The sequence below is a fragment of the Dunckerocampus dactyliophorus genome, chromosome 5, assembly GCF_027744805.1.
Source record: "Dunckerocampus dactyliophorus isolate RoL2022-P2 chromosome 5, RoL_Ddac_1.1, whole genome shotgun sequence".
NCBI classification, from domain to species: Eukaryota; Metazoa; Chordata; class Actinopteri; order Syngnathiformes; family Syngnathidae; genus Dunckerocampus; species Dunckerocampus dactyliophorus.
Window position 1 is genome coordinate 26,893,227 of NC_072823.1, and position 26,421 is coordinate 26,919,647.

The 26,421-nt window shown below is 44.9% G+C and overlaps 1 protein-coding gene across 1 annotated transcript; it reads right to left on the reverse strand.

Moving 5' to 3' along the window:
- Nucleotides 1-236: 236 nt before the first annotated feature.
- Nucleotides 237-24,472, reverse strand: LOC129181130 (forkhead box protein P2-like). Its single transcript, XM_054775857.1, has 13 exons — nt 24,358-24,472; nt 18,922-19,005; nt 18,721-18,793; nt 18,420-18,552; nt 18,250-18,351; nt 14,288-14,375; nt 13,940-14,071; nt 10,683-10,818; nt 10,536-10,606; nt 10,365-10,466; nt 1,481-1,602; nt 1,178-1,368; nt 237-1,105 (listed from the first exon to the last, which is right to left on the reverse strand). The coding sequence occupies exons 1-13, from the start codon at nt 24,424-24,426 to the stop codon at nt 867-869; spliced, it is 1,542 nt and encodes a 513-aa protein (XP_054631832.1). The 5' UTR covers nt 24,427-24,472; the 3' UTR covers nt 237-866.
- Nucleotides 24,473-26,421: the final 1,949 nt, after the last annotated feature.

The following is a 26,421-nucleotide window of genomic DNA, read 5'->3' on the forward strand; positions in this document are numbered from 1 at the left end:
GGCCAAATGTTTTCAATAATTTTTCAAAACTGCTACGTACTCAAAAGTTGAATCAATACAATGATATAATTTTAAAGTTATAATGCTCGGGTGTAACGTTCATTTGACGTTAAAAAGACATTGAATGAAGGAACACACAAAAATGTGTGGGACAAACATGTCACTTTATTAGAGAGACACACATGAAACACATTGACTTCTACTTGAAAATAAATTGCCAAATGGTTCATCACAGTTACAGTAAACACAGAAAATAATATTTTTTAAATACTAATAAATAAATACTAACTTAAATTGATTTTTCTTTTTTGGAAAAATTGTTTGTTTTTTTAAGCGGATAGAACAGAGGTGTCCAAAGTGTGGGCAGAGGGGCATTTGCAGCCCGCAGCTTGTTTTTTATGGGTCCGTGGCACATTGTAGAAATAAAATTTAACAAAAAAAAACCCCAGAAAAAATGGGAAAAATAAAGCAAAAAGGAAAAATGTAAAGAGAGCAAGCTGAAATGTTGATACTAATAACTAAAAATGAAACACAGCTAAGTCTTTAAATATATCCTGCGTATTTTTTAGCCTTTTTATACAATTAAAAAAACTAAAAATATCAAAGTGGGTCCCCCGCATTGTTTGATTTTCAGTATGCCGCCCTCGGTGGAAAACGCTTGGACACCCCTGATGTAGAACATAATTCACGAGTTTCTAGCTATGCACAGTCTTCAGTATGCCCTGATTTTATTTGTGGTTAAAGATTTAATTCTCCTCTTTTTATGCAAAATTAGATTGGTCCCCTACACCACTAAAAAAGCAAGATAAAAATGGACAAATGTGAATAAGTGGTCAATAAAATGTCTAGTTTGCTTTATGAAGTAATTAAAGGGCCAGTACGTAAAGTACGGCTCTCGACTTCCTACAAATATCTCTTCTTACAGCACAGTTTATACCACAACATGAATGTTTAATTACAATATATAAACTATATTTTTTCATAACTAACTGATTGACTTTGTAACGAGTGTGTTTGAGAGAGGTGTCATAACGAGTCCTCGTCGCCATTTTGGGTCCCGTCCAGCTGTAGACTGTCATGAATGTGTCGCATTTTAAAAGCGTACCTGCAAGATATGAAAGTCAAAAGGTTTGTTTTGTTTCTCAGAGATTTCACATTCTGATATTTAAATACTCACTGCTGGACTTGTGTGCGTTTGTCGATTCCACTCTTAAACCCAGGCGTGTCAGTAAATGGTGTCTACAAGACACCAGACAAAAACTGTTCAATTGGAACCACTGCAGAGGCATCACCCACCGCTTCCTTCTCACCTGTAAACTGGTGTTGAAAACTGACCCAAAATGGCCGCTCTTCATCAAAGGCAGACTCCTGCATGATAACATATTTGCATAACAACCTTTGAATAACAACCACCTTTAACACTTTTCCCCAGTTCAGAACTATAAAACCAAACATCCTGACGCGTGTCCACCTCACTAACCCCGTCGTCTTCTGGGACCGCCTCCTCTGGTACTCCACCTCGTCCACGGTCCACACGGCTCCTTTGGCGTTCTCCACTCGCACGAAGCAGCGGTGCAGGCTCAAGTTGTGGCGCACCGCGTTCTGAAGCAGAGCAACCAGACGAAAATACTCTTTTGAGTCAAAAAAGATTATCCTTGTCCACATTTAGGGGCAGTCAGTTGACACAGGAAGACATTTGGAGGATGCCAGGTGCATGCCAGAGCAACAGGTGGCGCGCTAGCTAAATGTAAGACCATTTCAGAGGACATTTTCAACAAAAACTATAAAAAGTACATAAAATAATAAGGACAGGGAAAATCTAAATACAGGGGCTTGAAAAAGTATTCATACCCCTTGAACTTTCCCACATTTTGTCACGTTCCGACCACAAACATAAATATATTTTATTGGCATTTTAGATGAAAGATCAACACAAAGCGACACACAATTGTGAAGTAGAAGGAAAATTGTACATGACTTTCAAATTTTAAAAAAATTTAAAAAATGAAAAATGTGGCGTGCGAAAGTATTCAGCCCCCCTGTGTCAATACTTGGTGGAACCACCTCTCGCTGAAATTACAGCTGCAAGTCTTTTGGGGTGTGTCTCTACCAGCTTTGCACATCTAGAGAGACCATTCTTCTTTGCAGAACAGCTCAAGCTCAGCAAGATTAGATGGAGAGCGTTTGTGAACAGCAGTTTTCAGATCTTGCCACAGATTGCCCTGTGCCCACAGTGCCCCTGGTGGGCACTCAGCTGGACCCCCTGCATTTTGCTTACTGGCCTCGGATCGGAGTAGACGACGCAGTGATCTACCTGCTGCACAGATCACTGCTACACCTGGAGGACAGCGGGAGCGCTGTGAGGGTCATGTTTTTTTACTTTTCCAGTGCCTTTAACACCATCCAGCTGTCACTACTCAGAGTGAAGATGGAGAGTGTGGGAGTAGACCAACACCTGACTGCATGGGTTATAGACTACCTCACCAACAGACCACAGTATGTGAGGCTCCGTCACTGTGTGTCTGACAGGTACTCTGCAGCACAGGTGCCCCTCAGGGTACGGTGCTCTCCCCTTTCCTCTTCACCCTCTACACCTCGGACTTCACACACAACTCCACACAGTGTCACATCCAGAAGTTCTCCGACGACACAGCCATCGTTGGTTGTGTTTCAGAGGAGAACGATCTGGAATACAGGACGGTCATCAGGGACTTTGTCAGCTGGAGTGAGCTTAACCAGCTGCAACTCAACACCAGCAAGACAAAGGAGATGATCATTAACTTCCAAAGGAAAACATCTCACTTCACACCGGTGAACATCCAGGGAGCGGACATAGAGTTGGTAGACAGCTACAAATTCCTGGGTGTTCACCTTACCAACAAACTGGACTGGTCCGTCAACACCCACGCCCTCTACAAGAAGGGCCAGAGTCGCCTCCACCTGCTGAGGAGACTGAGGTCCTTTGGTGTGTGCAGGACTCTTTTACGGACCTTTTATGACTCTGTGGTGGCCTCAGCCATCTTCTATGCTGTGGGCTGCTGGAGAGGGGGCAGCACGGACAGGGACAGGAGCAGGATCAATAGACTGATCAGGAGAGCAAGCTCTGTCCTGGACGGTCCTCTGGACTCCGTGGAGGAAGTGGGGGAGAGAAGGATGTTGGCTAAGCTGACATCCATCATGGACAACACCTCTCACCCGCTACACAACACTGTTGTTTCCCTGGGCAGCTCCTTCAGCAGCAGACTGTTACACCCACGGTGTAAGAAGGAGAGGTTCCGCAGGTCCTTCATACCGACCGCTGTCAGGCTCTACAACACCTGCACCACCTGAACCATGTTGTAGTCAATATGCATTCTTTACACTGTACTCTTTACTTGCGTATCTTGCTTGCTGCTGTAACAAGTGAATTTCCCTGCTGTGGGATAAATAAAGTACAAATACAATACAAATTCTCGATTGGATTATAGGTCTGGACTTTGACTGGGCCATTCTAACAAAGGAATATGTTTTGTTTTAAACCATTCCATTGTAGCTCTGCCTTTATGATTAGGCATTCTCAAGTCTTTTGCAGATTCCAGCAGGTTTTCTTCCAAGATTGTCCTGTATTTGGCTCCATCCATCTTCCCATCAACTCTGACCAGCTTCCCTGTCCCTGCTGAAGAAAAGCAGCCCCACAACATGATGCTGCCACCACCATGTTTGACAGTGGGGATGGTGTGTTGAGAGTCATGTGCAGTGTTAGGTTTCCGACACACATAACGTTTTGCATTTAGGCCAAAAAGTTCCACTTTGGTCTCATCTGACCAGAGCACCTTCTTCCACACGTTTGCTGTGTCCCCCACATGGCTTCTTATGGCTTTCTTCTTGCCACTCTTCCATAAAGGCCAGATTTGTGCAGTGCACGACTAATTGTTGTCCTATGGACAGACTCCCCCACCTGAGCTGTGGATCTCTGAGTTACCAGGGGCGTCTTGGCTGCGTCTCTGATCAGTGCTCTCCTTCTTGGGCACGTAAGTTTCGGTGGACGGCCATGTCTTGGTAGGTTTGCAGCTGTGCCATACCCTTTCCATTTCTTGATGATGGATTGAACAGTGCTCCGTGAGATGTTCAAAGCTTGGGAAATCTTTTTATAACCTAACCCTGCTTTAAACATCTCTACAACTTTATCCCTGACCTGTTTAGTGTGTTCCTTGGACTTCATGATGCTATTCACTGACCAGTGTCCTCTTAGCAAACCTCTAAGGTTAGATTACACACAGGCGGACTCCATTTGATCATTAGGTCAACAGCTGATCATTCAGCAATCATCAGGCTGTTAGGAACGGAGTGAGCCGCAGGAGGGGATTCCAAGACGCGTGAGTCGACGTGAGGGTTGGAAATGGTTTACTCCAAGCAAAAAAGGGATAACAAAGGCAGCAAAATACAAACAAGGATGCGGCAACAAAAGGTGACCCGAGTGCAGACGGGAAAAGGCTGAATAACTAAGAGAGCTACCAAAAGGTGTAGAGCAGGAACAAAAAGCGCTGCTGAGTGGTCAAGCAGGATAGTACTACACAATGCTTACGCTGCTGAATAATCCAAGCAGGGAAAAGAAACTAGCAAGGTCACTAGCACAGAGACAAATAGCATCAGAAGGTAGCAGGGAGCGCCTGGGTCGTGGATAGTGGATCAGCGATCTGGCAACGGTGTCTGGAGATCTCGTGTCTTAAGACTGGTCTCGTTAATTATCTCCAGGTGTTGCCAATCCGCTCCTCATGATGGTGTGGCGAGTGCACTGCGAACATGAGCACAGGAGAGGGCAGCAACGCAGCACACAACACACCACAGTATCCCCCCCTCTTATAAAACGCCACCTGGCGGTATACCTGGCTTGGTAGGATGAGACGAGTGGAAGTCCACGAGAAGTTGAGGGTCCAGGACACAGGAGCGGGCGACCCAAGAGCGTTCCTCAGGCCCATAACCCTCCCAGTCAACCAAATACTGCACCCCCCTCCCCCTCTTTCTCGCGTCCAGTATGGCTCTCACTGAGTATGCTGGCTGGCCATCGATGATGCGGGGCGGAGGTGGGGCCTTAGCCGGAGGGCACAGGGGGCTGGAGTTGACCGGCTTGAGACGGGAAACATGGAAGACTGGGTGTATCCTCAGTGTGGGGGGTAGCTTCAGTTTGACTGCTGACCCGTTAATTATGGAGTCTACCACGTAGGGGCCCACGAACCTTGGTCTCAACTTCCTGCGCGTGCCTGTGAGTGGCAAGTCCCGAGATGATAACCACACCTCTTGTCCTGGAATAAACGTGGGTGCCGGGATACGGTGCCGGTCCGCCAGTTGCTTGTTCCGAGCCGCTGTTCGACCCAAAGCTGTGCGGGTGTCCCGCCAAACGCGCCGGGCTCGCCTGAGGTGGGACTCCACTGTAGGAATGGCAATCTCCTTCTCCTGTGAGGGAAACAGGGGGGGTTGGTAGCCGTAGACAGTCTTAAAAGGGGACAACCCTGTGGCAGTGCTGGTGAGGGAGTTATGCGCATATTCCACCCATGGAAGGTGTGCGGCCCAGGAGGTGGGATGTAGGTGGCAAACGCAGCGAAGGGCTGCTTCCAGGTCTTGATTGGCCCGCTCTGTCTGGCCGTTGCTCTGGGGGTGATAACCCGACGACAGACTGACCTTGGCGCCCAGGGCTCGACAGAAGGCTCTCCACACCCGTGATGTGAATTGGGGACCCCGGTCCGACACGATATCCATGGGGATCCCATGGATGCGGAAGACATGTTTGACAAGTAAACGTGCCGTTTCAAGAGCTGATGGTAACCTTTGTAATGCGACGAAATGGGTCATCTTTGAGAAACGGTCTACAATGTTCAATATCACAGTATTACCCCGGGATGAAGGTAGTCCCGTGACAAAGTCCAGGGCGATGTGGGACCAGGGTCTGGGTGGGATCGGTAGCGGCTGGAGTAAGCCTGCGGGTGGGCGATGGGATGCCTTGCTCCTGGCGCAGACAGAGCAGGCTGCCACGTACTCCCTGGTGTTGGTAGCCATGGACGGCCACCAAAATCGCTGGGACACCAGGAATAGGGTGCGTCGAACGCCCGGATGACACGAGATCTTGGCTGTGTGGGCCCACTGCAGGACCTCGGACCTGAGGTTGGGAGGAACAAACAGCTTACCCCTGGGGCACCCCTTCGGCGCGTCGACTCCCTTCAATGCTTCGGACACTTGTTTCTCCACCTCCCATATGACCGCCCCCAGCACCTTGGCCCCCGGCACAATGTGCTCCGGACTCCTGGCCTCCTCCACTGTGCTGTGAATCCGGGAGAGTGCATCGGGTTTCGCGCTCCGGGAACCAGGTCTGTAAGTGATGGAAAATTCGAAACGAGTCAGAAACAGAGCCCAACGTGCCTGGCGAGAGTTCAATCTCTGAGCAGAGCGTATGTAGGAGAGGTTCTTGTGGTCCGTCATGACGAGGAACGGCTGGGTGGCGCCCTCCAGCCAGTGCCTCCACTCCCGCAGGGCAAGCACGATGGCCAGCAGCTCCCGATTCCCCACGTCATAATTCCTCTCAGGTGGTGTGAGGCGGCGCGAGAAGAATGCACACGGGTGCAGCCTCTGGTCGACTGGGGACCTCTGGGAGAGAACTGCGCCCACTCCTGTGTCCGAGGCATCAACCTCCACTAAGAACTGTAAAGACGGGTTAGGGTGCGTAAGAACCGGTGCTGAGGTAAACAATGTCTTAAGCTTGCTAAATGCTCTCTCCGCCTCCGGGGTCCATATAAAAGGTAGTTTAGTAGATGTCAGCCTCGTCAGAGGTTCCGCTTTAACACTAAAATCGCGAATGAACCTGCGGTAGAAGTTGGCGAAGCCCAAGAACCTCTGCAAGTGCTTCCTTGATCTAGGAGAGGGCCACTCGACCACCGCCTGTACTTTGGCGGGGTCGGCACGTAGCTTTCCCTTCTCCACTATGTACCCCAGGAAGGTGGTGGAGGCGGAGTGAAACTCGCACTTCTCGGACTTCACAAAAAGCTTATTCTCTAAGAGCCGCTGGAGGACCTCCCTTACATGCCGCACGTGCTCCTGTGGAGAGTTAGAAAAAATTAAAATGTCATCCAAATATACAAAGCAGCTCTGTCCGATCAAGTCACGTAAAACATCATTTATGAGAGATTGAAATACGGCGGGTGCGTTGGTAAGCCCGAACGGCATAACTAGATACTCGTAATGACCCATAGGAGTATTAAAAGCCGTCTTCCACTCGTCTCCCTCCCGAATGCGGACCAGGTGGTAGGCGGAGCGTAAGTCTAATTTAGTGAATATGCTCGCGGTGTGAAGGGAAGAGAACGCCGAGTCCATGAGAGGAAGAGGGTACTTATTCTTAATAGTAATATTGTTCAGACCTCTGTAGTCGATACAGGGGCGAAGGGAGCCGTCCTTCTTAGACACAAAAAAAAACCCGGCCCCCATAGGCGAGGAAGAAGGACGAATGAGCCCTGCGGCGAGAGATGACGAAATGTATTCCCTCAACGCTTGCTGTTCAGGTTGGGACACATGGTATAACCTAGAGCTGGGATAAGGGGCATCAGGAACTAGTGTTATGGCGCAGTCATAAGGGCGATGAGGCGGTAAACTCAGTGCTGCATCCTTACTGAACACGGCTCTCAGATCATGATAAATAGGGGGAACTCCGACAAGTTTAATCCTTTCAGTGGGCTTCCTGGGTGGCGAATTCTTAGGGAACGCGGAGCATAAACACCGCGCGTAACAATTCCCTCCCCAGTTAATAATTCTACCTGACTCCCAGTTGAAGATAGGGTTGTGAAGTCGCAGCCAAGGGAGGCCCAGGACGACAGGAGCCGACTGAGAAGGCATGATATAAAATCTAATGTTCTCATGGTGATTACCGGAGAGCTGTAAGGATAGAGATTCGGTTTGGTGAGTTATGATTGCTAGTAACCTCCCGTCCAGGGAATGTACCTCCTTGGGGTTAGGCAGCCTAATCTTAACCAACCCGTGCTTCTTAACCAAGTTAGCATCTAAAAAGTTATCGTCGGCACCCGAGTCGACAAGCGCGACTACGGCTATGTGTATGCCCTGTCCTGTTAAAGTCCCAGCCAATTGGAGCCGTCGTTGGCCCGGGGGAGCTGTCCTATTGGACGACTCCCTCGCCGCATACTCACAAGCCGAAGGGTGAGAACGATCCCCTCCGGGGGGTCGATCCTGAAGTGATACCGGTTTCTCGGAAGTCTCTGAACTGGTTGGAGACCTGGGACGTCGTCTGGGCCGGTTGGGACATCTCGACAGCTGATGGCCGGAACCAGCACAGTACAGGCAAAGATGAAGACGCCGCCGGCGAGAGCGTTCCGTGGACGAGAGCCGTCCTCCTCCTAGTTGCATGGGTTCGTCGAGGGATGACGAATCCCAGCCCGAGTCCGCGTTGCTCCGGGTGTGCCCCTCGGAGAGGGACGTCTGGTTCCGACGTGGAGTCTCCCTAGTTGCCCCGCCATGGTTGGCTCGCTCCCGGTGAACGCGATCTCTTTCCCTCAGTCGATCATCCAGGCGGATAGCGAGGTCGATAAGTTGGTCGAGTGTGGTGGTATCGTCACGGACGGTAACCTCATCCATGACACGAACCTGAAGCCCCTTGCGGAAAACGGCTCGGAGGGCGGGTTCGTTGAAACCGCTCGCTGCCGCTAGTACACGGAATTCGACAGAAAAGGTGGCGACGGACTGGTTGCCCTGCCTGAGGTCCAATAGTCGGCTTCCAGCCTCGCGATCCCCCACGGGATGCTCAAAAACCTTGCGTAATTCGGTCAAAAAAAGTGGCAAGGAGGTGCGAATGGCCGGGTTGGATTTACTTAAGGCGATGGCCCAGGCAGCTGCTTTATCGACCAGTAGGCTCATGACAAACGCCACTTTGGCTGAGTCCGAGTCGTACGTGTGGGGCTGCTGGTCAAACACCAACGAGCACTGATGAATAAACTGTTCGCATGAGCTCTCGCTACCCGAGAAGCGGGGTGGAGGCGGTATGCTGGGCTCACGGCGTGTGGTGGGGGGTGAGTGAGAGGCTTGCGACTCACCGGTGGGGCTTCGGTCGGAGGGGGGGGTTGGCGCCGGTGGCGCCGCTGGCGGCGAGCACCTGCTCCATCCTTGAGTCCAATGATTGAAAGTTTGTGGACATGGAGGACAGCGCTTCCATGATCTCCCGTAGAGTACGGGAATGTTCGCCAACAAGTGCGCCCTGGTGTGCTAGGGCGGAGCGAACCCGGTCGAACTCCGCGGAATCCATGTCTTTTGGCCAGATCGTTCTGTTAGGAACGGAGTGAGCCGCAGGAGGGGATTCCAAGACGCGTGAGTCGACGTGAGGGTTGGAAATGGTTTACTCCAAGCAAAAAAGGGATAACAAAGGCAGCAAAATACAAACAAGGATGCGGCAACAAAAGGTGACCCGAGTTCAGACGGGAAAAGGCTGAATAACTAAGAGAGCTACCAAAAGGTGTAGAGCAGGAACAAAAAGCGCTGCTGAGTGGTCAAGCAGGATAGTACTACACAATGCTTACGCTGCTGAATAATCCAAGCAGGGAAAAGAAACTAGCAAGGTCACTAGCACAGAGACAAATAGCATCAGAAGGTAGCAGGGAGCGCCTGGGTCGTGGATAGTGGATCAGCGATCTGGCAACGGTGTCTGGAGATCTCGTGTCTTAAGACTGGTCTCGTTAATTATCTCCAGGTGTTGCCAATCCGCTCCTCATGATGGTGTGGCGAGTGCACTGCGAACATGAGCACAGGAGAGGGCAGCAACGCAGCACACAACACACCACACAGGCAACCTCTGAAGGCAACTGGTTGCACTCAGAGAAAAGGGGGCTGAATACTTTTGCGCGCCACATTTTTCAGTTTTTGATTTTTTTTAAATTTGAAAGTCATGTACAATTTTCCTTCTACTTCACAATTGTGCGTCGCTTTGTGTTGATCTTTCATCTAAAATGCCAATAAAATATATTTATGTTTAGAACGTGACAAAATGTGGGAAAGTTCAAGGGGTATGAATACTTTTTCAAGCCACTGTATGTTTCATATAGTTATCAAATTAGTATAATACATTAAAAATGAAATGTGTAAAAAACTAAAGACTAATGAATACATAGTTGTCGTTAATATGATACACTTTAAAGAATGCAAATTGACATAAGAAGAATGTATTATTTACAATGAGGGAAAGCAGAATCGTGCATGAGACTACTGGAAGACAGGTGTGTCCAAACTACAGCCCACATGTGCACATTGAGTTTGCAAGTGTACAAAATGCCAAAATAAATTTTGGTATGATACGTTTCATAGCCTAAATGTAACTCTTATACAGCATCATCTGCAGTTACCTTCCAGGTTGCTGCGTTGCGTCTGAAAAAGGCAAAGGTCCGAGTGAACCAATTGTAGATCTCGTTAAGTGTGAGCTGCTTATCTGGTGACTCTATGACGGCCTGGAAGAAAGAAATATTATCCAGGCAACGATCAAATCTGTCGTAATGTCATAAATGATAGAGTTGTACCTGTCTTATCAGGGTTGCGTATGTAAAAGGTGGTCTGACATCAGCGTCCTTGTAGAGCTCATGTTGATTTCCTAAAATTAGAGAGGGGAAAAAAAGAGTGAAACACAGTTTGATGCTAAAAATGTGCATTTTTGCTATGTGTTTAACCATCAGAGTCGGCCAACGGGTGATGGCGGTGTCTCGTGGGCCCGACACATGACATGAGAGATGGTTCCTCCCGCGACGGAGCACTGATGGTGGCGAGAGGGGACGCCCGGGTGGCGTGTAGTGGACTCGGTGAGGGCTACGAACAAAAGAAAGTGTGAGGACGTGTGACGGGGCGATTGGATTCGCCTCTCGAAGGGGTGATTATAACGCTAATGTAGCCTGAGTTACGCAGTGAAATTGTTTGGTGTTTATGGTTATGCTGAAGATGGAAGAGCTAATTAGTTTTCACAGTCTGAACACTGAAGACGCAACACAACAAAGAAAACGATCAAATGTGTTGAAACGCTGACGACATGTACCCAAGTAACCCACTGACTTCTTGGATCAGATGCCCTCAAATTGAAGACATCTGTTTCTAAAGAAAGAAACTTAAAAAAACATCTGTTGCTCTGACAGTTGACCTTATTTTGTGTCATTTAAATGTTATTAGACTTATAAGAACTAAATAGCAAGCTGGTGCAGTTCATTTGTAAGTCTGCCCCCGTAAGCGTCACTGCAGGGCAGTCAAGGTAGGGGGCAGTAATAGGTCGCTCTGCTCATTGAGGCCTCAGGAAGGAGGCGGAGCTAGTGGCTAACATTGTGCGAATGCTCTTTTTGGAGCTGTTATTAGTCTACTGCCTAGGTTCCCAAAGTGGGGTACACCAAATGTCATGGGGGGTATGTGAATAAACGTGAAAAACAATTAGAGTCTAACACTCACAATTACGAGTGTGCCTGAATGCCTCCCGGCACAAAGAGAACAGAGCAGAAAGCAGATAGAGCATGAAGTTGTTCATTGCTCTTGGTGCATTATATGAACACATACGTTTGATGATTATTTTGAGTGATTCATCTTGAAGAGTTCACTTATTTTGGTGTTTCAATCCCAGCACAGCACAGTGGTTAAAACCTGTGACTGTGAGTGGGGATTCCCCTGTACTGCTTTATTATGATCGTTGATATTAAATGAATATGCAGACTTAAGCCAATGCCATTGCGAGTGGACAAAAAAAAGTGAAGCTCAAATTTAACCCATTCAAATGGAAGGACGCCAACACCTGGAATAAAAGATATGCAGGACAATTACTTATCTATTTATCAGTACTCATGTGAAACTAATGGCAAATGTGACCATGCAAAATGCACATTTTTGACCCGGAATTACTGTCAAATTAATTAACCAATTATTTACGTTCAATATTTCCAGTTAATTAAGATAAAAAGGTTTGTGTTTTTTAAGTGTGCAGGAGTAGGGGGCACATGGCTTCAGGTCAAATGTCTGAAGGGTTACGCTACGACTGTAAAAAGTTTGGGAACCACTGGTCTACTGCAGTGGTTCTCAATTTTTCAAGTAGGCCTACAGTCACACCTTGGTTTTTGTACACTGTCTCAGTTATCGTACAAACTTACAAACTAGTCAATTTGCCCCAAACTGTGTCACTCCGCTGAATCAAGTGCCCAAACAAAGCACCCCACGCATTGCTGACTCACTCTCCGTGCATTTTTTCATCGATTGATTATTTAACACTTAAATTTAAGACAGAACTCATTGCAAAGTACAAAGATGGCGTGCCCTCCCTTCCTCTCTGTTTTTCGCCAATAAGAGTTTGTTAAAGTTGTTGAAGTCCAGGACCACAAGACTGGCTAGCAGCTTTTACCCACAGGCCATCAGGCTTCTCAACAAAGCACTCACACATGCCGCACGCAACACACACACACTCATACCACTTTATTATTTATTAATTCATTGGTATTCATGTCTCTTCTGTTGTAATTTATTGGTATTTATGTTTCTTTTGTTCTTATTCATTTTCTTGTGTTTTATTTCTTCTTTTTTGGGAGAATGAACAAAATAAGAATTTTTTACTGTTTTACTGTGCATATGACAATAAAACTCTTGAATCTCGAATCTTAAAGGTTCATCCTGGGGTGTATTTAGTCATTTGGGGGGCCAAGGCAAACCCAGTCATTAGGGCCCTCCACATCCTTGTACTACACTGACAAAAGTTTGATTATGTTTTATATATAATTATTTTATTTGGTTTATTTATTTATTTTATGTATTATTATTCATTTTAAAATGATTTTAAATATTAATGTTTATCATATACTAACAAGTATGAATATGAGAAAACCCTCCTATTTCCTGAGCTAGATAAAGTCCTTAAAATCCTCCAGAGGGATTCTTATTACCTAACAAATGAATAATCTCAACGCTTTTACTGTAATTGATGAGAACATTAAGCAACATTGAATATAGTTTACCACTTTGATACTCACATCTTTGTGATGAAAAGCATCACTCTCAGCTTCATCTCTGGAATTGTTGCATTTTCCGTGGCTTACACTGACAGCAGTGCTGTTGCTGCTGTTGTCGTGTGTCTACGTGCGTTATGACTATGAAAAAGTTTGACACGTTTGGAAGTGTCGATAAAAACTGTTTGTTTTCCTCACACGTTCTTCTCCGCTCCACTCCACTGGGTCAACGCGGCTTCATTTTCCTGCGAATCGCGCCAACAAGTTAGTTTTGCTGTCGTCTGCATATGCACATGCGCAGTAACATGGAATAGTCCGTTGCATGAGAAGGGAGGGGGGAGCGGTCGAAACGATCACAATGGATTAAGCATTTTGATGTAGGCTACTTTTAATCACGTGAATTGAGGCTAAAACGGTAATATGTACTTTAAATCGAAGAAAAAAAATCACTAATAGGTTTTTGTGAGTCGTCTGGGGGCAATTGCCTGCGTTTGCCTAATGGTAAATCTGCCCATGGGTTCATCTATGCATCAATTATTATGCATTGTTTTCTGCATGCAGAATTATAATTATTCTGGATTCATTGGATTTACAGTATTTCTTATGGGGAAAAATTGCTTCGGTTTTTGCAGGCTTCGGTTTTCATCGGACCGATTGGAATTAATTAATAATGAAATCGAGGTACCATTGTACTACCATTTTTGCTGTCATCCGCTAGCTATCACGGTTTAGCGTTCAAGATTTCCAGCACCCCACGCCACGTTTTTGCTTTGACATCCTGAAAATTCTGACACTCTTTTGCAAATTGTGCCTGGTTATCATAACTACACGAAACATAGCTACCACTTTTGACCTTCTAGCTAAGCTACCACTGTCATCTTGGGTCAAACACCCTTACGTAGGCCTTTCATGTTGACAGAAACCAAGAATGAAACGGTGTTTTGTTGTTGTATGTGACATACCTGCCGACAGAGCGGGTCAGCTGACAGATCACATGATGTCAAAGGTGGCCCTGCGAGAGCAGAGTGGGATTCCTCAGAGGGAAGCTGAAGGTGAGCCGTCATCGCTCGCAGGCGCTCCTGTTCTTTGTGGAGCTGAAGGACGGGAACAGAAGTGAGACTTCAGAACCCAGTTGGACAGTTTTATTTTATTATTGTTATTATGAAGCATGGAGATATTATCATTAAAACTGAGCATTATTATTTCTGTAATGGCTAAATTATGATATGCCTCTTTTGGATCTTGTTAGATTTCACAGGTGTACCTAATAATGTGGTTAGTAATTGGTATTTTAAGGTGGACACGCCCACCTGAATCTCCAGCTGATGAACCACTTGCATCTGGACTCTGCACTGAGCGGTACTTCGGTCGTCCAGCGTGTGCTCGCAGCTCATGTGCCTGAAAACACACATTAAACGCATCATGCTAATGTTGACAAAGCTCATTAAAGGTCGCATATTACGATATATTTTAACAATTTAAATAAAATACGTATTTGATGTCACACAGTAATGTTTTGGAAGTGTGTTAAATTGTTTAAAAGTGCTTTTAGTAAGCCCACCGGGAACATGCCATTTTGTGTGTGTGTGTAATGCTAAAGAGCTGTGTTTGAGTGTGTGTCTCCAAGAAGAGCTGTTGTGTACTTTATCCACTTTTTACATATACACTGTAACTTATCCTCCGTAATAAATGCCGTATATCATAGACAGCAATGTAACATTAAGGAGTAGGACAGGAGGACCCTGTCACTACGTAATCCGTACCGGAAACGCAATTGGTTCTACGCATAAGCAGAACGTGTCTACATCCGGTCGGCCTATTTTTTGGCAGTCACATGTTAGGCATGTGCAAGCTACGTTATCCGTCGATCAATTTTACGGTAGTTACAGAGTGTAAATGTCAGGCAACAAGATATCTACTATGCATGTGCAATATACGTTATTAAGATTGAAGTTTGAAATTACAACATAATCCATCCTTTTTTTCCTTATCATATCATATCATATCCTATCATATATAATTATCATATCCATGGTCCAAGTGGATAAATTATAAGAGCTCTTTTCTTGGTTACATAAATTATATTACGTTATTTTTCACCACTGAAAAAATACCGACAAAAGCATTTGCTAGCAATAGATGTTTAGAAAAAAACTAGCTGAATCCTCTAGATGAATCCATCACTGTACTGCTTATGGTTGTGTACTTTCAAATATCACCATATTTGATGTTTTGTTTTATATAGTCAATTGTATTTGTGTTTATTCATATATATTATACATGACTGGATATGACGTGTACATCTGCGCATGCACTGCATGCATTGCGTACGTTTTTACATAGCTCAGTCTTGGTGAATAAAGATGATAGAAACATTTGCGTCTTTTCATCAGAGTCACTAGTAAAATAGCCCCCCAGTATATTACATATATGAAGTATGGTTATTGACCCTTCATGTTCATACATTTACTAAACAATAATAACTACCTTGTATCATCGGACTTGCAGCCATATGTTTTGGACACTCTGGTGAAGAGAGGGGCGGAGCTGTCAACCGATCACCACCTGGTGGTAAGTTGGCTTCGATGGTGGGGGAGGATGTGGGTCAGACCCGGCAGGCCCAAACGTATTGTGAGGGTCTGCTGGGAATGACTGGCAGAGTCCCCTGTCAGAAGGAGTTTCAACTCCCACCTCCAGAAGAGCTTCGACCATGTTCCGAGGGAGGTGGCGGACGTTGAGTCTGATCGGAGCTGTGGCCCTAAGGTGGCCGGTGCCTGTCGTTGTGGTAATCTCAGAACCCGTTGGTGGACACCAGTGCTGAGGGATGCCGTCAAGATGAAGAAGGAGTCCTGTCAGGCCTTTTTGGCTCATGTGAGTCCGGAAGCAGCTGTAAGGTATCGGCAGGCCAAGCGGTCTGCGGCTCTGGCAGTCGCTGAGGCAAAAACTCGGGCACGGGAGGATTTCGGAGAAGCCATGGAGAACGACTTCCGGACGGCTTCGAAGAGATTCTCGACCACCAATTGGCCTCTCAGGAGGGGGTAGCAGTGCACAATCAACACCGTGTATGGTGGGGATGGTGTGCTGCTGACCTCGACTCGGGATGTTGTGGATCGGTGTAAAGAATACTTCGAAGACCTCCTCAATCCCACCGACACATCTTCCGATGAGGAAGTAGAGCCTGGGGACTCCAAGGTGGGCTCTCCTATTTCTGGGGCTGAGGTTCCTTAAGGCCATGGATGCTGTAGGCGTGTCTTGGTTGACACGACTCTGCGGCATCGCATGGACATCGGGGGCAGTACCTCTGGCTTGGCAGACCGGGGTGGTGGTCCCCCTTTTTAAAAAGGGGGGCCGAAGGGTGTGTTCCAACTATCGCGGAGCCTCTCTCAGCCTCTCTATTCAGGGGTTCTGGAGAGGAGGATCCACCGGATAGTTGAATCTCGGATTCAGGAGGAGCAGTGTGGTTTTCTTCCTGGTTGTTGAACTGTGGACCAGCTCTACACTAACAGCAGTGTCCTTGAGGGTGCATGGGAGTTGGCCCAACCAGTCTACATGTGGTTTGTGGACTTGGAGAAGGCATTCGACCATGTACCTCGAGGAATTCTGTGGGGAGTACTCGGACCAGCTAATTCAGGCTGTTCGTTCCCTGTATGACCGGTTTCAGAGTTTGGTTCGTATTGCAGGCAATAAGTCGGACCCGTTTCCAGTGAAGATTGGACTCCGCCACTGCTGCCCTTTGTCACCAATTCTGTTCATTATTTTCATGGACAGAATTTCTAGGCGCAGCAAGGGCGTTGAGGGGTTCCGGTTTGGTGGCTGCAGGATTGAGTCTCTGCTTTTTGCAGATGATGTGGTTCTGCTGGCTTCATCGAGCCTTGAACTTCAACTTTCACTGGATCGGTTCACAGCCGAGTGTGTAGCAGCCGGGATGAGAATCAGCAACTCCAAGTCCGAGTCCATGGTTTTCGCCCGTAAAAGGGTCGAGTGCCATCTCCGGGTCAGGGATGAGATCCTGCCCCAAGTGGAGTGAGGGAAGGATGGAACGTGAGATCAAGCGAATTGGTGCACCGTCTGCAGTGATGCGGACTCTACATCGGTCTGTTGTGGTGAAGAGAGAGCTAAGCCGAAAGGCAAAGCTCTAAATTTACCGGTCGATCTACGTTCCTTTTGCGAAAGGAAAAAGTGACATAGGTCTCACACATATAGAGAACCGATCGCATTTCCGGTATGGATTACGTAGTGACAGACACAAACATGAGCAACACAGGCATAGCTCCTGTATTTGAGCTACATGCTAACAGTACACTTACATTTTAACATCATGCTAGTTTAGCCTATTCAATGGAGAAAAAGATCAAGCTTACAGCTTCCACCTCTGTAGCTGGTTGACGGCTAGTTGGCAGAGCTACAGGATTTATTGAAAAATGTGTCCAATGTTGTCCTCCATGGAGTTGTGCATGTATACACAGCTAGGGGTGGGTCAGAGGTGATATCATGTCCAGGCTTTGTCTCAAGATAGGGGTGCATTGATAATTATCATGGCCATATGAGGAATTATGACATCACACTGATAAATAGCTCAGATTACCCGTACTGTGTTGTAGGTGGGTTAGCATGAGTAAATCAAGAGCTCCTTTTCTGTGACGTGCTGAAAACGGCCTGTCGTAACTTCCCCTGACCTCACTTATAAACAAACATGGCGTCCATCGTGTGGGACTTCTCACTGTTTCAGATGAAGACATTACGGCAAATGCTCTGCAAACATTCCGCAATGAGCTTCAACACATCAAACCTTATCAGCCACCGGAAACGCCAGCATGCCCCGGGCTTGTTCCTATTGCTGCGGCATTTGAAAAGTGCAGAAAGTTTGCCAGAGACGACTCGAGGGTAGTAAACCCCTCAGAGCTACTCTTTGTACTTCTGAGCTGTTGCTATTTTTTTTAGAATGTTTTGTTAATCGTAGTGATGTTATGATATTTGATTAGGACAAATCTACAGGTACAGGTTGTCAAATCCACCTTGGTGAGAGTCGTTCTTACCTCCAGGTGTGCACAAACTACAGTTAAATCTAAATTTGAAAAATATTATGGGCATAGGTCTTGAAAAGCAGGAAGTTATTGGCATCAGCTTAAAAAAAATATATCGTGCATCCCTAATAGCAAAGTTTTTTTTGTTTTTTTTTAACAAAGCCGTCCTCCAATACATGGGGCAGGTATCAATTCATAATGGGCATCACTTTTTGCTCTTTGATTTCTGATTGGAGTTCTGCACCTACTTTTCAAACTGTCTGACGTTATCGCAGACAGAATCGCATCCCGGCCAGTTGCACACGCCGTGACCATAGAGGACATCTGCGATGGTTAAGTCAGCTCGGGTGCTGGATAAAGAAGAGGAGCCACATCACACAAAACAAACGCACAATCTCTGACTTTGGACAAATCCTACCACCTGGTCCTGCCAGAAGAGGATGACTGGAGGTCACTTGTATCAGTGTCAGAGACTGTCTTGGTCTTATCAATGTTTTCATCTTCACCATGTGTCATCTCCTTCCAAATATGCTCCACGGAGCTGAAAGCAGCTAATAACAACAACACGTGTTGGGTTCGTTTAGCTTTACCGTCAGTTAGCTTTAGTAACAAAACATTCCTGTCCATTAAGGCCATGTATCTTGAAATAACTTAACAAGGTGTATATTTCTAATATTTCCATCATGTGGCGAAATAAGTGTGTGTGATGCAGATGATACCTGCAGGGGAGCGGACTGGCTGCTGCTGCTGAATGTGAAGGAGCTGCTGGAAGGCCAACTGCTGTGCGAGAAGCTGAGAGACAGGTAGAGCAAACAATCTGAGCTTGTGATACATTCCCAGTCTAAACCAACACTGCATTAATGCAGCTCCTAAAATTCACAGATGACAGGAACAAAAACTGATGCTGCAACCTTAAATACCTCTTTGCTTTTCTTGCCCGTCTGATGCTGGAGCAGCTGCGCATGGATCTGCTGCTGTTTCTTGTAAAACTCCTTGATATGATGCTAAGGACAAAAAAAAAATCAAAGGTCCATTGTGGGATTTAAGTTTTTGTAGAATTTTTAAGGATGTTCTAACAGTAACACAGTGGTGTGAAAAAGTCTTTGTCCCCTTCCTGATTTCTTATGTTTTTGCATGTTTGTCACACTTAAATGTTTCAGATCATCAAACAAATTTAAATATTAGTCAATGACAACACAACTGAGCACAAAATACACTTTTTAAATGATACTTTTTATTATTAACTGACTTTAATTGATTAATTGAGATCTATCAGTTTGGAAAAGGTTATAAAGCCATTTATAAAGCTTTGGGACTCCAGTGAACCACAGTGAGAGCCATTATCCACAAATGGAGAAAACATGGGACAGTGGTGAACCATCCCAGGAGTGGCTGGCCAACCACAATTAGCAAAAAACACCCCACAACAACATCCAAAGAACTGCAGGCCTCACTTGCCTCAGTTAAGGTCAGTGTTCATGACTCCACCATAAGAAAGACGCTGGGCAAAAACGGCCTGCATGGCAGAGTTCCAAGACAAAAACCACTGCTGAACAAAAACAACATTAAGGCTCGTCTCAATTTTGCCAGGAAACATCTTGATGATCCTTAAGACCTTTGGGAAAATACTCTGATGAGACTAAAGTTGAACTTTTTTGGAAGGTGTGTGTCCCATTACATCTGGCATAAAAGTAACGCTGCATTTCAGAAAACATCATACTAACAGTAAAATATGGAGGTGGTCGTGTGATGGTCTGGGGCTGTTTTCCTGCTTCAGGACCTGGAAGACTTGCTGTGATAAATGGAACCATGAATTCTGCTGTCTACCAAAAAATCCTGAAGGAGAATGTCCGGCCATCTGTTGGTGACCTCAAGCTGAAACCAACTTGGGTTCTGCAGCAGGACAATGATCCAAAACACACCAGCAAGTCCACCTCTGAATGGCTGAAGAAAAACAAAATGAAGACTTTGGAGTGTCCTAGTCAAAGTCCTGACCTGAATCCTATTGAGATGCTGTGGTATGACCTTAAAAAGGCGCTTCATGTGGCTGAATGACAACAATTCTGCAAAGATAAGTGGGCCAAAATTCCTTCACAAAACTGTAAGAGACTCATTGCAAGTTATCACAAACGCTTGAATGCTAAGGGTGGCCCAACCAGTTATTAGGTTCAGGGGGCAATCACTTTTTCACACAGGGCCGTGTAGGTTTGGATTTTTGGATGGATGGATGGAAAAGCACTGCTCGCAGGACATTGAGCTGCTGATGGTGAAATGCAGACCTTTTTATTTACCTCGTGAGTTTAGCGCTGTGTATTTAACTGCTGTTTACATCCCACCACGAGCTAACAACGCTAACGCATTAGGCCTCCTGCATGACATCATTGATAAACACGAGACCAAACACCCAGACGCTGTATTTATTATATCTGGCGATTTCAACCACTGTAACCTCAGGACTGTCCTCCCCAAATATTACCAGCATGTGAGCTTTCCCACAAGGGAAAATAACATCCTGGACCAAGTCTACTGCAACATGAAAGGTGCTTTGAAGGCTGTTCCAAGACCCCACTTTGGAAAGGCTGACCACATCTCTATATTCCTTTATCCAACATACAGACAACTTCTTAAAAAAGCTCCCCCTGTAAGTACAGCAGTTAAAGTGTGGAATGAAGAAACTGATCAAGTACTTCAGGACTGCTTTGGCTGCACAAACTGGGATGTGTTTAAAACTGCAGCGGGAGAGAAGATTGTACTGTTGATTTGGATGAATATGCTTCTGCTGTTACTGGCTACATTAGCACATGCATAGAGACTGTTACCACCACCAAGTATTACAGAAAATACCCTAACCAAAAACCCTGGATGAACTGTGATGTTAGGGCTAAGCTACGTGCTCGTTCGACTGCATTTGTCATGGGCACCGCTGATGACTACAAAAAGGCCAGATATGACCTGAGGAGGTCCATACGGGAGGCCAAAAGACAGTACAGACAGAAGCTGGAGGGCTACTATTCCACCTCAGACCCTCGGCGCATGTGGGTGGGGCTCCAGCACATCAGAGACTATCGACAGCGGAGTAGCATAGCCACGTCCAGCCAGACCACGCTTCCAGATGAGTTGAATGAGTTCTATGCCCGCTTTGACACCCAAACTCCTGATGAGCAGAGAGGGTGGCTGAACCTGGGGAGCACACAGGACTCACCTCTCATGGTGACATCAGCTGATGTGCGCAGGGTTCTGAACAAAACAAACCCACGAAAAGCAGCAGGCCCAGACAACATCTCAGGACGTGCACTTCGGGTTTGCTCATCAGAGCTAGCTGATGTGCTTGCTGACATGTTTAACCTGTCGCTTGCACAAGCATCTGTACCGACCTGCTTTAAGTCCACCACCATAGTGCCCGTACCCAAGAAGAGCAACGTGACCTGCTTGAATGACTATCGACCTATAGCACTCACTCCTATTGTTATGAAGTGCTTTGAAAGAATAGTCATGACCCACATCAAAAAGAGCATCCCGGCAGCAACTGTGGACCCTCTACAGTTTGCATATCGCCAGAACCGGTCCACGGATGATGCAGTCAACACTGCCATCCACACAGCCCTTTCTCACCTACAGGGCCAGGACGCATATGTCAGAATGCTATTTATAGACTATAGCTCTGCTTTTAATACAGTCAGCCCCCACAAACTCACAGATAAGCTCCTCACACTTGGCCTGTCTCCCTCCCTCTGTAACTGGGTGTTTAACTTTCTCACAGGCAGACCCCAGTCAGTCAGAGTCCACAATCGCACATCCAGCTCAAGAATTGTGAGCACTGGGACCCCACAGCGGTGTGTGCTGAGTCTGTGCTGAGTCCGCTCCTCTACACGCTCTTCACCTATGATTGCGTGGCCTCCCAGAACAACACCAGCATCATTAAATTTGCGGATGACACTACAGTCATCGGCCTGATCACTGGTGGTGTTGAAACATCATACAGAAGAGAGGTGGCGGACCTCATAGCTTGGTGTCATGATAACAATCTCCTTCTCAATACAGATAAGACTAAAGAGATGATCATTGACCCAAGAACAAGGGAAAAGGAGCTGCATAGACCCCTGTTTATTGATGAGACTCAGGTGGAGAGGGTGAAAACCTTCAAGTTCCTTGGCACACACATCAGCGAGGACCTCACCTGGTCTCACAACACCCAACAAATTATGAAGAAGTCCCAAAGGAGACTGTACTTCCTGAGAAGACTGAGGAAATTTGGCATGTCCACCACAATCCTTAGTTGCTTCTACAGATGCACTATGGAAAGTGTCCTTACTGCCTCCATCACTGTTTGGTACGGTAACTGTACAACACGTGATAGGAAGGCACTCCAGCGGGTGATCAAGACCTCACAGAACATTGTTGGGGCAGCCCTCCCCTCACTGCAAGACATTTATAAAACCAGAGTCCTACGCAGAACACACAACCTCATCAAGGACAGCACACATCCACAACACTCATTATTCACACTCCTACCGTCAGGCAGACGCTACAGGAGTTTGAAGTCCAGGACCACAAGGCTGGCAAACAGCTTTTACCCACAGGCCATCAGGCTTCTCAACGAAGCACTCACACACGCCGCACGCAACACACGCACACACTCATAGCACTTTATTTATTTATTACTTATTTATTTGTATTATTTACTTGTATTAATGTCTCTTCTTTTTGTTGCTGCTTAATTTATTGGTATATATGTTTATGTTTATGTTCTTATTCTTTCTTGTGTTTTCTTTCTTTTCTTGGGAGAATGAACAGAATAAGATTTTCATTGCATGGTATTACTGCTGTTTTACTATGCACATGACAATAAAACTCTCTTGAATCTCTTGAATCTTGAATCTCTTGATTTTTTTTCCCCTTAATAATAAAAGATTCATTTAAAAACTGCATTTTGTGTTCAGTTGTGTTGTCATTGACTAATATTTAAATTCGTTTGATGATCTGAAACATTGAAGTGTGACAAACAAAAAAAATAAGAAATCAGGAAAGGGGCAAACACTTTTTCACACCACTGTATGTGTCCCTAGAGTCTGTTTGTGGTCATCAAACGTGAGAAAACTGTATCATCTCCCTCCCTGGTTTGATTTACTTTTGAGGCACTCAATAGTGATATGCGGATCGATACTCAAATCAAAATGTCGATACTTTTGATACATCAGTCGTTTGAGGTCATGTTTGTCTAAAACGTTTGTTTGTTGAAACTTTGACTGATCGTAAACGGAGCCATGTGTGAATTGTGAATAAAGTTGTCATTCTTATAGTAGTTCTTAATCATTAATCATTTATTTTAATGGTTTTATTATTTTACTGATTTTCTTTTTTTATTGTTAAAAATAAAATTTTCACATGTTTTATTATTTTGTCCTCTGTTTTTTTCTGTTGTTGTTATTAGCTTGGCTATATTGTAAATCAGCCCTCTACCTTAATATACTTCAGGGTTTAAAATAAATAAAGAACTTAAATGAACTGTTAAATTATTAATTAATTTAAACAAATAAATTATATAAATTAATATTTATCATATTAATAAATTAATGAAATGTCTTGTATTCGTTATGCTATGATATGAAATACACAGCTTTTGAAAGTTTACCAGACACATTAGGTGAATTTGCACAAAGTATCGGTATCAGATCGGTACCAGCCTGAATTTGAGTCAGTATCGGATCGTAAGCTAAATCAGTGGTTTCATGTCATTGGCGATACCACTTTGAAGTTGAAGTTGCGGCTTTTCATGAAGGAAAAAACCTGCTTCCTCATGGACATGATAGCACAACTGACCCGCACCTAGCTAGATGAGCCCGCCCTCTCTATACAGCCACCGTTTCACAGAGGACAAAAAAAGGCTTTGCTACATATCTTAAAATGCAACCTGGAACTCTGCCCTCTGTCAGTCACTTAGCTACAGACATGGGAGCTGTAAGTTTGAATAGGCTAATGTTGCTGTTAAAATGTAACAGCCATGCTAGTGTTTCTAACGATTGTGTCCTGTCTCACTCCTTATTGTTAGGTTGTTGTATGTGATGTATGACATCAACTACGTTACACAGAATTACAGTGTATGTGTCAAAAGTGGATAAAGTACACAATAGAGTTTCTTGGAGACACACATTGTCGGAGACAAACACAGCTCATTTGCGTTAAAGCCACAGACACAAAATAGTGTGTTCCCAGTAGGGCTTTCCAAAAGCACTTTTAAACTGTAGAAATTCCAGCATCAGGACAAGATTTTGGACCACAATCTTCCAATACACGACTGTGGGAACACTGACACTTATTTAAAGTGTTTTACAATGTATTCGGAACAAAGTCAATACCTGCTGGAGGAGAAGGGCCTGCAGCTGACTGGAGGACAGAAGCTGCATCACCTGATGAGGAGCCATCATGGTGAGGAAGACCTTGACAATTGAAGACCATGGGGCAAATGACGAAAAGGTCACACACATACACACACTAAGTCAGTCAATCTGCACAGATATCTAGTCCACTAAGAAGAACATCCCGTTGCTCAGGATTGAGCCTAAATGAGATGGGTGGTGGTCTGAGAAGTTAATTAAGCAGCACAATGACATGCTTGTTGTGGTCCCTAATAGAAGTGTACGGCTGTTAATAAAGGCAAGCACATGCTGAGTAATAACTCATCTCATTCACCTGTCAGGAAGTGGCCATGCTGAGTTGTCATTACAATCCTTAGGGGTCAATAATGTTGTTTTTTGCTTCGTCTAGAGTATACTGTACCTCCTGAGTGAAGGTGAGGAGATACCTGTCTAAGGTGAGGACTGTTCAAACCGCTGAAGGAGTGCCCATTAGCGCTCGTTCCTTCTGCTGTGTCTCCCCCAGGACGGAGGCGGACGCTTTCTCGGTTTGGACAACCAAAGAGAGCAGACTCGGGCATCACTGCGCAGGTCAGCTGGAATCCAGTTTAGCATTACTTCTTTTATTTTTTTTTTGCCTGCAGTGCTACATTTACACAAAATATATTTTTTTAAATATACACAACTATAAAAATATGATAAAATAGTTACAAAATAATAAAAAATATACACAACTACAGTGTGCCATTTAAAGACAAAATGAATTAAACATTCCTCTGCTATATTTTACCATAAGGCTAAAGCTTAAACATGTTTTCTGTAAGTCATCAATCATTTCAATCAGCAATTGCAGGCTCACAATTTCAAACTACTGTTGCACTTTATAGTCTATAAATAGAAATTCATTTTAAGAGTGATTATAAGTGATTTATCTCTATTTGTAACAAGCAAGGAGCAAGTGTCACTAGATTTTCAGCAGTGTATTAAGGCTGTTCATTTGATTTCAATTTAAATGTATAAACCTTTCATAGGCGCACCCTTGACTTTCAATGTCTAAATGGTTTTATGCACAAAACCAAACTAACCTAACCTGTCTGTTAACTGGATGAAAGCTAATCATTTCTGGATGATGAAACTGAAAACGTGTTATAATATACTACATTTTGTAATATTCAAATTTTCAGTAGCAATAAATACATTTTTAAAATGAAAATGAGAATATGAGTAGAAAATGAAAAATAAAATGAATGAAAAATAAAAGTGAGTACTTTGAGAGCCACAACACCTGCACAATTTTTTAATACTGCATGACAAATTTTTACAATTTTAGCGCTGCATGACAAATTCTGACTTTTGCAAAGATAATACGTTACTATATATGTGTTATAATATAATTCAGTATTCAGTATACTGTAGTTGACAGTATGACTTCATTGCATCATACCGAGAGTGACTCTTCAAAAATAGCTACCAAAATATTAAAAACCACTGCAACTAGCCATAACACACATATAGGTAAATTAACACCTCTGACACTGAATGCTTATACTGTACATTATAATGTATATTTGCATATCAGGACACCCCGTGGTGCTGCATAAAGAATACATCCCCTCCAAAAACTAGACCATTCTAATGTAATATTGAATATTAGAATGAAATGTACTTACTGTTGAGGTGAGAAGTAAAGCCACACAGTGTTGTCTCCAAGTGAGTGAGGATGAGAGGATGAAGATGCGCGTCTACCTGAGTGGGAGGAGCCGCTCCTTGAATTAGACAACCAGGGTGTGAGGAAGAGGAAAGACAACAAACGCCAAATTAGCAAGAGATTTAGATCTATTTCTGCTTTTGTCTCATGTCCGTTAACTATCGTCTAAAATAAATACACCACACAGTCACATGAGACGCAAGATTGACGTATTTGATGGATGCAGTTGAATGTATAAACACACAAGAAACAAACAAACAAGCGTCGTTTATTGTCTTTTATGATGAAAAGCAAAGTGTGCTCTTTGGGACAGGACAAGTTTAGCCTGTCCTAATTTAGAACAACAACTGTCAGACTCT

Bases quoted from the DNA above. Each gene is read 5' to 3' on its own strand.
- LOC129181130 (XM_054775857.1), bottom strand. From the start codon at position 24,426: ATGATGGCTCCTCATCAGGTGATGCAGCTTCTGTCCTCCAGTCAGCTG. The intron at 14,072-14,287 runs GTGGGCGTGTCC...CCCGTCCTTCAG, and splicing joins TTCATCAGCTGGAGATTCAG to CTCCACAAAGAACAGGAGCG. The intron at 10,819-13,939 runs GTATGTCACATA...TTTTGTTCGTAG, and splicing joins CTGACCCGCTCTGTCGGCAG to CCCTCACCGAGTCCACTACA.